General features: G+C 39.3%; 2 protein-coding genes across 2 annotated transcripts in view; one reads left to right on the top strand and one right to left on the bottom strand.

Annotated features, from left to right (window-relative positions):
• capn1 (calpain 1) overlaps window positions 1-3,853 on the top strand; it is a 35,358-nt gene extending 31,505 nt beyond the window's left edge. The window contains exons 17-22 of the mRNA XM_023280417.3: window positions 142-206; window positions 766-834; window positions 1,040-1,118; window positions 1,241-1,357; window positions 1,488-1,546; window positions 1,657-3,853. Coding sequence (XP_023136185.1) covers window positions 142-206; window positions 766-834; window positions 1,040-1,118; window positions 1,241-1,357; window positions 1,488-1,546; window positions 1,657-1,683 — 416 coding nt within the window. The 3' untranslated portion in view covers window positions 1,684-3,853. The remainder of the gene's footprint in view (window positions 1-141; window positions 207-765; window positions 835-1,039; window positions 1,119-1,240; window positions 1,358-1,487; window positions 1,547-1,656) is intronic.
• Window positions 3,854-3,902: 49 nt separating this feature from the next.
• Window positions 3,903-7,244, bottom strand: pnp5a (purine nucleoside phosphorylase 5a). The gene is made up of 6 exons (XM_023280418.3): window positions 7,008-7,244; window positions 6,121-6,290; window positions 5,936-6,039; window positions 5,563-5,738; window positions 5,209-5,399; window positions 3,903-4,596 (listed from the first exon to the last, which is right to left on the bottom strand). The coding sequence occupies exons 1-6, from the start codon at window positions 7,028-7,030 to the stop codon at window positions 4,379-4,381; spliced, it is 882 nt and encodes a 293-aa protein (XP_023136186.1). The 5' UTR covers window positions 7,031-7,244; the 3' UTR covers window positions 3,903-4,378.
• Between the last annotated feature and the right edge of the window lie 6,056 nt (window positions 7,245-13,300).

The following is a 13,300-nucleotide window of genomic DNA, read 5'->3' as shown; positions in this document are numbered from 1 at the left end:
ATCATCATTTTTGCCTTTGTGGAATTAGTTTATTTATTAAAAATTTAAAATGTCATGTGTCTATTGTGGTTGTAGGTTTTTCAGTGCAAACTGTTAAACATGTTCTTGTCCTTGTTTCTGTCTTCTCCCTGCCGTAAACAGATAAAGACCTGAAGACAGACGGCTTCACAAAAGAAGCTTGTCGCAGTATGATAAACCTCATGGACGTATCCTTCAAATTATATCAGCGCAGTTTTTATTATTCTGTTATCTAGCACAGCAGTCTGCAACCTTTTTTGGACCAGTTTTAAGCAAGACAATTTTCTATGGACCAGTCATCGCGCACACAACAAATAATATAGATATATTTTTATTTTTTTAACGTCTCAGCATGTAGTCTCCTCCCCTTTTCAAAGAAGCTCTCCAGGTACGCTCGTTTTGAGTCATATGCTGGAAACAAGCACAGATGGAAGTGACAGGAAGTCATCTCGCCATTTTTCAAAATAAAGCACCCTGCAGACTCAGCCGGAAGTAAAATATAAAGTACAAAGTTTTTGTTCTTTCTGTGCACCTGGTACCAAACAACCTATGGCCCAGTACTGGTCCGTGGCCCAGTGGTTGAGGACCGCTGATCTAGGACACTGCAAAAACATTTGGAGAACAAAGTCACTGTTGTCTTTTGGGTCCTTCTGCTTTCGCCTCTGGAGTTTTGACCTCTTGTGAGCTTTAAAATGCTGTAAAAAGTTCATCCAGTGACCTTAACGTGTTCCTTAACTTCTCTGTCAGAGCGATGGCAGCGGTAAGCTGGGCCTGTCCGAGTTCCATGTCCTATGGGAAAAGATTAAACGATACCTGGTGAGACTGAGCGCTGATTGGTCAAATAGTGGATCAGGCTAAATATTGGTTCTGATTGTGCTTCACGGTTCTTGCGTCAGACTTTGGTTTATTTTGACAGCTGGCCAGTTCACTGTTTTTTGTTTGTTGGGTGTTTAACTCCTGGTTTCTTTCCATTTTCCTTTCTTCTTTATGTCATTTTCTCCGTGTGTGTGTGCCATGCCAGACTATATTCAGGCAGTTTGACCTGGACAAATCGGGCACCATGAGCTCCTATGAGATGAGGATGGCTCTTGAATCTGCAGGTACAGTTCGTTTTAATGCTGAAACGCGAAAAAATACAGACAAATGAGGCATTTTCAGTCTTTTTTGCACATTTTGAAAGTGCTGCTGCTGGATTGTGAGTTAGCCGTCTGCTTTCCTTCAGGTTTCAAGCTGACCAACCACCTGTTCCAGCTGATCATCCTGCGGTACACGGAGGAGGACATGGCGGTCGACTTTGACAACTTTGTCACCTGTCTGGTCAGACTGGAGACGATGTTCAGTGAGTTGCATTGCTGCAGTCCTTTAGCTCCTTAAAGCAACAGTTCACCTATTTATTATCTCATTTCAGACGCAATAAAAAGAGGCAAAAAGGCCACTAAGCAGCTTGTTCGTTGTTTGTCTCTCTGCAGAAACCTTTAAGACCATGGACACAGATGCAGACGGGGAAATATCCCTAAACTTTGTTCAGGTACAACTGAGCAAATCCTCCTCAATCTTTACTTTTCATACAGATTCATATATATCGTGCATGCGGTTTTAATGATTTATTCTCGTTCCCATTCTCTCCTTGTCCCACAGTGGATCACCCTGACCATGTTTGCCTAGAAACCAGTGACTCTGCAACTGTTGCACTGCGTCCTGCTGCTGCTCCAGACCCAGTTAGTTATCTGTTGTTTTCAGAAGTGCCTTTCCTCCTCCAGCTCTTCCTCTCCTCCATGTTGCTTGGTGCTGAGGCCGTCTGATGCTTAAAAAACACCTGCGGATTCATCTTTACAGTGCCTGTTTTGGAAACGTGTGCCAATCCTTCATTTCTCGCCTGTTTTGCCAACTGAAAGAAGCTCGCTTCCCGTTGCCTGGCTGTGATAGCACTGACAGAGAGTCGAGACAAACAGTTCTTGAAGGCAGAGCAAAAATACATGTATTGTTTAAATTTTAGTGAGTGGAGACAAACTTTTATGTTTTATGACAAGACAACTTTATATGACTTCTTAGCCAAGCTGTAATCAAAATTTAAAGGACAGCTACGGACCAAACCTATGGTTAAAAAAAGTCAATAATGAGTTGTAGAGTAAAATATATTGAACTATAAACATTACATAAATAATCACATAAACTGTGAGAGGGAAAATAACCTAACTGCCCATCTTCATCTTGTGTCTTCAGCAGAATTAGTTTTTCCACAGTCTGGGTTATTTATTCCATTTAATCCTCAAAATGATAATCATTCATTCATTTCTTTCTCAAAATTTTGTCATGATACGAGCATTTCGGTTCATATGCCAGCTAAAGCTGCAACTAAAGACTATTTTCATTGTTGATTAAGCTGTTGATTATATTCACAACTAGTTATTTGGTCTATAAACTGTTTCCCAAAGCCCAAGATAGTAAATTCAGATGTCTTGTTTTGTGCACAAACCCAACGATATTCAGTTTACTGTCATAGAGGAGTAAAGAAACCAAAAATATTCCCATTTAAGAAGCTCGAGTCAGAGAAATTCTACTTTTTTTTTAAACAAACCTATTCATCAAAATGAGCAAGTTGAGAGCTGAGAGCTTGAGAGCTGTAATGTCAGCCAGATGTCCATCTTTGGTTTACTCAAGTTTGCCAGTTCAGTTTCAAAGTAGTGTGGTTTTTTTGCTGACCACTGCCCTGTAACTGAAGCAAGAAGATTACTCTTGCCTCCACTGTGAGTATCCTGAATCTTGATTTTGCCTCCTTTTAAAATGATCCGCTGAGAATTTGCCATCAATTGTGACTTATTAGTGATGCAGTTTGTATTCAAATTTATACATAATAAGCACTCAGTTTTAACTGGTTGTATTGATCTGCAAAAGTCAATCATTTGTGCTTGAAGACAATCTTCAGGACACTGTGCTTCAAAGTCGCTGCCTGTCAGTTATCACAGTATCAGTGCCAAATGTGGTCCAAGTGAAGAGCTGCCAGCTGTTCAGGCTTGTTCTTCATCCTACTCCATGTAACATCCAGTCTATGTGAATGTGTGTATAGATCGCGAGCAGGTCGACACTTTCTGTTTACATCTTGTGCCAAACGTTGCTTTCACCTCAGCACTGTGGGCTCCTGAAGCTTTACTGGGCCCCTGCAGTTTCTGCAGTGACGATGGCGGTGTACTGTATCATAGAGAATGTGTTCTATAAACCTACTCCTGTTTCATACATACCGGCTTATCATTATGCATGGCACTTTTTACAGACTTGTTTTAAAAAATATGAAAAAATATCTCGCCTTTTAAGTAATTGCTGCAACTAGATTTCATAGTTAAAAAGGGATGCATCAACCTTGTTTAATCTTTCCTTTCGAAGGGAACAAGATGTCAATATTTTAGGTGAAGGTTAACAATTATGCAAGACGGACGACTACTTTGTGTGCATGCGTTGTGAAATGTGACATGTTCTCTGCTGCCTGCCTAACTTCTGTTCTGCCGGGGGGAGCAAGAGTTGTATTTGAAGAGCAGTATTCCGTGTATGTGGATCTACAAGACATTAAGAGTGCTTCAAATGCCAAAACTGCTTGTTCTGCCAATTAATATTCAATCTTCTTCGTTTTTGTCTGAAGTAAATGGAAGAATTACATTTGCTTATCATCAAATGTGACTGCCAAATCCTTTTTTTTTTTTTTTGCAAGTTAAAGCTTATGTAACATTGTTTAATGTTTACAGTAGTAACATTCTGGGTTCCCTTGAACCTGTTCATCATACAATACATGGGTTCACCTTCTATACACACTTTGAGAATAAACAGTGGGAGATTTTCGTGACTTTCTGAATCCCTCTACACGAAAATGAACCACGCAAACAAACTTAACATCGTAATAAATAGTACTTTTAGTAACAAGTCATATTAAAAAACAAGCACAGTAAAATACCATAAGTCCACTAATGTACACATTTCAACATCATAATATTAAGATCTTTACAGCAGATTTATGCTCATTGTTAAGTTAAATTGCAGATATTTATACAAGTTGATCACATATTTTAAGTTAGAACAAATACACCTGCTTTAAAAAAACAAAAAACTGAGAAGCTACTTTCTTTTGTAGCTTCTCAGTGGAGGAATGTTGGTCATATTGGGTAGAGTGACATGAAAACAAAGGCTGTGTGCATTGTTTCAATTTACATATATATCAGGGTGAGATTTTTCATCATCTTTTGACCAAAGACTTAAAAAACAGCTCACCTGAAAGACAAAATAAGTGGGATTTTCTTTGGCACAATAGCGATAAATGGCCACCACATCAAGTGTCCTCGAGTTGTACCACAAGACCAAACTAAAGCATCTCTTAGGCGTAGTTGTTGTTGTGCTCGATCTTGGTCACCATGGTGAAAACCAGCCGCTCCAGCTGCTCCGCTCGCTGCTTCCCCGTCTGGAGAACCTCCTCGTGGTTGGCTTTCTCCTCGCTGTCGTAGTCCATCACCGCCTGGTTGGTGATCAGCGAGAGGGCGAAGACGCGCATGCCGCAGTGGCGCGCCACGATCACCTCGTGGGCCGTGCTCATACCTGGCAGGGAAAATAGACGTCACGTTAAAACATGGGGATAAAAGAGCTAAATTTGTCATTTTACAACTTAAACCATGACATGTGATGTAAGGCTTTATATTAAGTCCCCATAGCCGTACCAAGAACCAAATATGAGCAAATAATGCGCATTTTCACAAAGGAACCTTGTTCATGCAGCTTTTAAAGGTTCAGTCATTGCTGCCAAAGAGTCACATGCAAATGTTTGGGCAAATTGTTGATTTTTGAAGCAGAAAAGAAACCAATCCAATCAGCAACTTAATCTCTTCATAACTGCCTTTCACTGTGTTTCAATTAGCTTCTTTTCAGATATTCATGAACCAATGGTTGCTGGGTGTTACTGCAAAGTTTGAAGACTTTGCATAATCTCCTAATGACAGTTCCTGCCATGTCTTGAAGTCCTAATTTGTAAATTATGAAGTTCTGAGAAAACACATGCCCAGATATGAAATGTCTAAGAAGTTGCTGCAAGGGTTGATTTTACCTGATTACACTTCAAAAACTAAGAAAATATCCAACTTCTTCACACAACTGTGTTCAAACATTCTGCGCTGGTGGTTAATAATCAACATCGTGTCCATGAAAACTACTCACCGACAGCATCGGCGCCCAGTTTGTGCAGCATGCGGCACTCAGCAATCGTCTCGAATGACGGTCCGCCCAACACGCAGTAGACGCCCTCCTTCAGGAAGTCTCCATAGCCGAGCTCCTGTCCCACGTCCATGGCCAGCTGCTGCAGCTCTCTGTCGTATGCATCAGACATGCAGGGGAAACGCACACCAAACCTGCCACAGGAAGGAATGACAAGACTGTTGAGTGAAGGCAAAGGGAGGAGGAATCAGGAAGAATATTGCTGAGGTTTGCCAGGTTTGGTGTTGCAAGACTGTGCTTGTGCTAGCACATCCTTCAATGTCTGCATTATAAAGACTGTAGAAGACCAACATGTACCTGTCATCATTGGGTCCTGCCAGTGGATTGTTGCCAGCGAAACCGGGCATGTTCAGGTGGTCTTTGATGATCATGATGTCTCCAACTTTAAAGTCTTGGTTGAGGCCTCCGGCTGCGTTAGTCAGCATCACTGTTTCAACCCCGAGCAGCTTAAAGATGCGCATCGGCAATGTGATCTGTAGAAACACACACAGTCCATACATAGAGACATTATGTAATCACTCATGAGGCACTTTGGTTTCAAGCAGCATGACTGGATACGCAGCATTTCTTAGAAGGTCACGGATTACATGGAACATTGCATTTTTAATGACGTCAAACCAAGTTGGGTTCAAGAGTGCACTCAGAGGAACTTGCTGCAGGACAAACTCACCTTCTGGATTGGATATCCTTCGTACAGGTGGAAGCGTCCCTGCATGCAAACACACGGCCGTCCCTTCAAGGTGCCGAACACCAGCCGTCCTGCATGTCCGTGCACTGCGAGAAACAATACAACCAGTCAGAAAATAAGAGGAGTTTAATGTGGAGAACCTGAACCTGAGAGGTTTGCTGTCTCACCAGTGCTCTGTGGGAAGTTGGGAATGTCCTTGTAGTTGAAGGCCACCTGGTCCTTCAACATGTCAGCCAGACCTCCGAGCCCTGAGCCACACACGATGCCCACCGTGGGTCGGACGTCGGTCTGGGCCAGCAGCCAATCAGCAGTGGCCTTGCAGTCCTCGTAGCTGTAGCTGGATGACATGAAAATAGGGTCAGGATGACACTCCAGGACAACTGAACACAAAGATTAGGGCATTATCAGCTTCAAATGATGGGGATGAAACACAGTGACCACAGGACTGATCAACAATAAAGAATCTGATAGTGACTTTTGTATTTTGGGACTTTTTTGGACATCTTTGCGACACCTCTTGCTACCAAGTTCAGCTTTTTGACTTCTTTTTGACCCCTCATTCATTTAGTAACATGTGATGTGATCATTACTATCAAATTACAGTATAACAGCTTTTTTCTGGGCAGCAGGCCCAATCTGAGGACTAATAAGGGTATGACTTTTGACAGGACACACACACACACACACACACACACACACACACACACACACACACACACACACACACACACACACATTCCTCCAGATTCACAGCCTGTCATATCCACTTCACATTCACTTGGCTGCTCTTTTTAAATCCCTTTAATCAGACAAAATGTTAGTTTCACAGCAGAGTAACTCCTAATTCACTGTGAAAGATGCACTGAAATTACAGGCAGGATTAAATGAATAGTTTTCACTTTGTCCCTGCTGCCCAGAGCATGTGCACAATAGTTTGGCCCTCAGCCAAACGCATTTATTGCTCAGTGTCCCAACCTGCCCATGAAGGTACCATGTGTTCAGCAGCATGGTCAGAGAAAACCTGAGAGTACAGTCTGTTCAAAAGTCTACTCACTCTTTGTTGGCCTCTGGAAACATTTCTGAAGATTCAATGAAGTGTCTGAGGTAAGAAAAAAAAAGTACAAGTGTGGCTGCGCACAAGTTCCAAAGAGGAAAAAAACGGAATCAAAGCAGAGCTGCGAGCCTGAATGAAATATTATAATAAAGCTGGATGGAAAACGATTTAAAAAATCTTCTTTAGAGTTTCTTCTTGTTTTACTGAGTCCTGTTCAAGTCTTCTGTCCTTGGCAGAGGCGCAGTAGCCGGGTTTATTATAGGCCCGCAGACTGCGCTCCTCCTCCAAATGACGCATGTAGCTGCGGCAGCTTCATTGGCTCTGCGGACACACCTTCAGCAGAAGATACGTGGATGTTTAACTGGACGTCCTCTCCCCACCTCGTTCCCAGCAGATACACTCACTGTAAATCATCTTCACTGAAAATGTGCAGCAGGAAATCACAGCTTTGGCATCATCCAGTCATCAGTTCATGTCAATAAATAATCAATCTGCTCTCTTTATTGATTTCCTTCCGGTTGTTGTCCCAGATGCAAAACCAGATATGATGGCAGATGAGTCCAGCTGTGGTTGGAAAATGTTTTGTTTCCAACATCACGTGTGTCTGAATCCACCTGATCGTTGCTGCTGTTGTCGTCATCAGTCAGAAAAAAAACGTTGTTTTTATGGAGTGTGTGTACATATAGTTCCAGAAATTGGTGCATGCTCAGTTGAACGCAAAACATATTAGAATGCCAGTTGCACAGCAATGCAGTACAACTACTGGTTTGTAGATGAAGATTTCTCATCACACATAACCTAATGTTATCACATATCATATCTTTTCAAAATTTAATAACTTTTAAATTAATTTTTAAAATGTATTATTTATTTTATTGTTGTTGTTTTATTTAATTTGTAATAATTTAATCTATAAACTGTAATAATAATAATAATAATAATAATAATAATAATAATAATAATAATAATAAATTATTGTTATTATTATTATGATTATCATTATTTTAATGCAGCAGTAACAACACCAATAGTAGTAGTAGTAGTAGTAATGATAATAATAATAATAATAATAATAATAATAATAATAATAATAATAATAATAATAAATATTTAATTTGACTAATATTACCTACATGATTCATTTCAAAAAAAGAAGTGCTGCCATTTCATTTAAACTACAACTCAAAAACTAAAATATATATAATAATATAATAATATATATATATATATATATATATATATATATATATATATATATATATATATATGATCTATAGATAGTGAAACATCTTTGGAGTTGCACTACTGGATGAAATAAGGCCTGTTTTTAAATGTATCTTATATAAGATATCACATTGGAGGGGCACATGTTGAATACTGAGTTAATCTTTTTTTAATCTAGTAATGATAGTTGATTTAAATAAATACAAATGTGCTTTCATTTCATAAAATTTTGTGTCCATAGCATTAATATTTTTAAATTTTTGCATGATTACTTCCAGTATGTAATTTTTTTAGAAACATCAGATGCGGTTGTGGCTATAAATGTCTTTTTTTGGTCGTGCATACAACTGCTGCTCTCTTATGCAGTGTTGTGACATTCTGAACAGCACAAAAAGACATTTGATAAAGCAGGACAACACTAACAGTTACATGCATTAATTTACTACCCACCATAATCCACCTCTGAAGCAATGTTTCCAGATAAGGATCTATATCAAGGCCTGTTTATGATGGTTTGTTCACTCAGACTGTGCGTTACTTCAAAGAAGATCCTTCACTGGCAGTTGTACATGATTCACCCAGTCCCATGTGTTTGTGTGTGAGTTGTATATGTGAAACAATACAATCCATTAAGTCGTAAATATGCACTGAATCCATTTTTGCTGGGTGGCGGTTACACATTGCACTCGTACATGTTGCAAGTGTACACACAAACACGCACAATCACGAGGAATGTCACCTGGATTGAATGTGCTGTAATCGATGTGCCATAATAATATGGACACACATTCAAGGGGAGTGTGAAGTAGCAGAACAACACAGATCAGTAGATTTCACATTTAAGCAGCAGAGAGGAGACAGCTGATCTCCCAGTGGTGGAAAAAGCTCTCAGGTCCTTAAGTGAAGTCAAAGAACCAATATCCTAATGTGAAAGACTGCATTGTAAGTTAAAGTCCTGCATTTAAAGTCGCACTACAGTTGAAGTGCACACAAGTATTACCAGAAAAATGCAGTTTAGGCATGAAAAAAAGAAGTTCTTTTCCTTTGATTTAAATGAATTTGATTGTGTATAACAATAAGATATTGCAGGACAATAATAATGAAGTGACAAAGGAAGGAGAGGTGTACAAGAATGATGTGCAACAATGCTGCATCGTGAAGGTCTGAAGAAGGCCTGTGTGAGTTCTAAATGAGGGTATTTGAGGTCATATGGGGAGTTAATAATCACCAGCTGACCGAACACTGTTGCTCCAGAGCAGGGACTGTGTTGCTAATGGATAATTTACCGGATACAACTGAAGGGCGTCATCACTTAAATGTCAAATGACACTGCATCACCGTAAAGTAGTTGTAAGTTGAACAGTAGTTTTTGCCCTAACAGTTACGATTCTCTGTATAATCTGAGATTCACATCTTATATTTTTTCAATACTTAGTAAATCAATCTTTACTTCTGATGACAGATTTTATTTCTCTATAAAATACTCCTAAAGGTGTCTGATTTTTTTCCAGCAAGTCAGGCAACATACTTGCAGAGATCACAAGTTCTCTTTGGCAGTGTGCTTCAGATCGCCTTGATGCTGAAATATTCCTCTTCTGCCAAGTTTCTGCAGACTAACAGTCATCTTGTGGCCATTGTTGGGGTATCCACATGCATTCATGGTGCATCTACAATCTCCCAACACTTTTTCCAGTCATGCAGCCCCACCAAGCTCCCACCTCCGCGTTTCACTGTCAGGACTATGCATTTACTGTGGTAGTCCTGTACAGCTTCACAGCAAACATCCAGGGTTCCATCTGAGCCAAATAAATTGACCTTGGCCTCATCTGATCAAAGAATGTGCTCCTTGTATTTATCAGGCCTCTTTTTTGTTTGCTTTGTGTCGGATGCTGTCCGTAGAGGTCGATGTTATGTAACGTTCCTCACATTGTCTGAGCGCTCGCAGAAACTCCCATTTCTTATTCTGTTTAAAGTACTTGTTTTTGATTTCTCATGAGAGCAATGCTCTACGTATCAACTTAGAAATGTGAGATGATTCAGTTTTGAATCATTTGACATTTAAGTGACATGCATTGAGGTGCACTTGGAGAAAGTAGTTCAAAAACACATAAGTTGCAATTTAACTACAGTTTTAGCGCCTTTACAACAAAAAAAAGACCATCAGCACCACATTAAAGTCCATGTTCTCTCCAACTGAGATGTGTTTGGAAGACCCACATTATGGCCATTATAACTATTAATTTGATACGGGCTGTTTATTCTTTTTTTTATTTTGACTGTAATCTCCTGACGTCTGTGCAATGGAATCTCTACTCCTGAGAAAATCAATCATTTTCGTGAGGAAAAAAATGCAAATTCACTCTAAATTAGGATATTGAAGCTCACACGAACACCAAGTGCCTGGGACTTGCACAAAAGTAGAAAACATGTGTTGATGCTGCTGCAAATCCTACCAGTCACTGTCAAATATTACATAACAACCCCAGTCCACCTTACTGGGCTTCTTTAGTAAAGACTACAACACATTTATATATTTTTGTAAAATGGTACATCACTTAATGAGCCAACATTAAAAAGACATCTAGTGAGAGTTAACCTGTAATCATTGCGCAAGTTTACATAAGTCAATATTGACCTAACTGTCAGTAACTTATGTGGGATTACACAGGTAAATACAGGCTAAAGGCCACTTAAGGGTTGTCATAGTTGACATCAAACGCCAAAACACAGGCATTCAAGACCACAACATACATCCTGACGTTTTTGGACCTTGAGTTGTTGTTAAGCATTGAAGTGTAAGAGGACAGTCGTCAGCCTCAGCATGTTTTGACTTCCTTCCGAGTCAACCACCTCACTGTTTGGGTTCTGGCCACTCCATATCGCCTGTTCTTTTTACAGACAGTTGTTAACCTTGTCTGATAACACATGGAAGTCTTTGACCAGTTGACCTCTTCGCCCCTCCCCTCAGTTACAGCTAACACGCCTTTGGCTTAGCCAATGAGTTGTGGCCATCTGACTGCAGCACAAGGGCCCACAATAATCTTTTTGCCCGTCCCACTGTTATTACAGTCAGCTGAAATTTTAACAATAATGTTTCTCAAGACTTTTCTAAAAGAAACCCTGATGGTCGCAGAAAAGAAGCTGGCACATTGTTGCAGATATTTTTCAGATGTCTAGAGCTGAATATACAGTTCTTATAAAAATATCCACCATGCCTTCCTTTGGTCTGATTGCACCAAAATTGAGCTTTTTGTCCATCAGACTAGAACTATATATTGTGGACGCCAAACACTATACATCATCACAAACACACCATCCTCACCATGAAGCACGGTGGTGGCAGCATCATGATGTGTGGATGCTTCTCAGGAGGCCCTGGAAGACTTATAAAGGTAGAGTACAATCTCTGTGAAACCTGGTAGTTTTGCAAACAAGACTGGGGTGAAACTGCAGTGTCCAGATGTGCAAAGATAACAGAGACCTTTCAGGAAAGACTCAATGCTGTAATTGTGGCCAAAGGTGCATCTACCAAATACTTACTTGAAGGTAGTAAAAAATACACAATTGTTTAAGTTTTTTCCCCAACTTTATTTATAGAACATGTTGAACATTTTAGATAGACAGTGTGATTTACCACACAAGGTTTAAAAATATAGATAAAGCACTGATTTTCACATCTGAATGTCAGCACCCTACCCACCCACCCCCCCCACCACCCCCACCCACTGCCAGGCCCCAACACTCAGAACACAAAAAAATAAAATAAAATAAAAATAAAAATGGATGAAAAAGAACAATTATATACTAGAAAATAAGTAAGTTAATAGATTTAAAAATAAATAAAGTAAATAAATAAAATTTAAAAAACAAAGAAGAAAAAAATGGAGGGAGGGAGATAAGAAAAATTATATTAAATAAAATAAATGCTAAAAAATAAATAAATGATTACACATATCAATCTACCAGCTCAGAGGAAAAACCTAAGGAATGTATATAATTCAGAAAAGGCTCATGAAATGATTTCACTGAGCCTCTTGTTTAATTTAAGTTTTGTATTTTTTTTAATGGACATTAATTTGTAGAACTGTGTTTTCATTTCGACATAAGTCTTTTTTTTTTGTAAATTACACTGAGTGTCAAGTAATAAAAGAGAAAACTTCCAAGAGAGGTTATGACTTTTTTGGGGCACTGTGAGTTCAGTCTCATAAATGAATTCATAATTTAATACCTTTAAACTAAATTTTAGTTAAATGCTAATGTTATCCCACTTAAATTGGTGCCAGAGAATTTTTTTTTCTGCAGCTTCCCCATTTAATGTCATGCAAACACCTGCTAAAGAAAGACACAGAGAGTTCTACAGCTACTCACCAAAGTTTCTGAAAACTGAACATTTCTGCTGATATTGAGGATCTCAGACTCATCCTGTTACTCCTGATGGAGTAAAGATAAGTGAAGCTGCCCCTAAACCAAAAATCAAAACACACGACTGTGTAAAATATGACATCATTTGCTTATCTAATTTTAGATAAACGAGAACTTTTTGTTACTGCAAACTCATGCTTAGATTGTTTAGAATGGCACCTCCCATTGGTCACATTGTTGCTCACCTCTGCTTTTGAATGAAGATGGATGGCATCCACACTTGAAACGTTATGATTAACAAAGTCTCGTTTTCAAAATGTGCAGTTAGGCTTTATTTATCCTTTGATTTAATTATTCTCTTATTTGCATGCATCAAGAAGCCTGATAACATGCATAAAACGTCACAGCTAGGTCATACCGTGACAAACCCTAACCCTAACCCTGTCATCCTATATGCTATCTTTTTTATGTCTTTTTCATGCTGGTTGTGGTTGCTGAATAGACATTGATCTAGCATGGGATGCAACATCAGCAGACTCTGCAGACATAATGTCAAAACTGTATGCATTCCTCACCCATCATCTGCCGTGTTTGATGTCATTTGCAAAGCTGCCACAGCTAACGCGAGCAGAAATATGTCACAAGGTGAAGCCCTGAGGTGAGACCACAGGCTTGAGGAATGAAACAAGCCAGGTTGAGGACTAATA

This window comes from Amphiprion ocellaris, chromosome 23 (genome assembly GCF_022539595.1).
Source record: "Amphiprion ocellaris isolate individual 3 ecotype Okinawa chromosome 23, ASM2253959v1, whole genome shotgun sequence".
Classification (NCBI taxonomy): domain Eukaryota; kingdom Metazoa; phylum Chordata; class Actinopteri; family Pomacentridae; genus Amphiprion; species Amphiprion ocellaris.
Note: the sequence above shows the minus strand (reverse complement) of the source record. Positions and strands in the feature narration are given on the sequence as shown.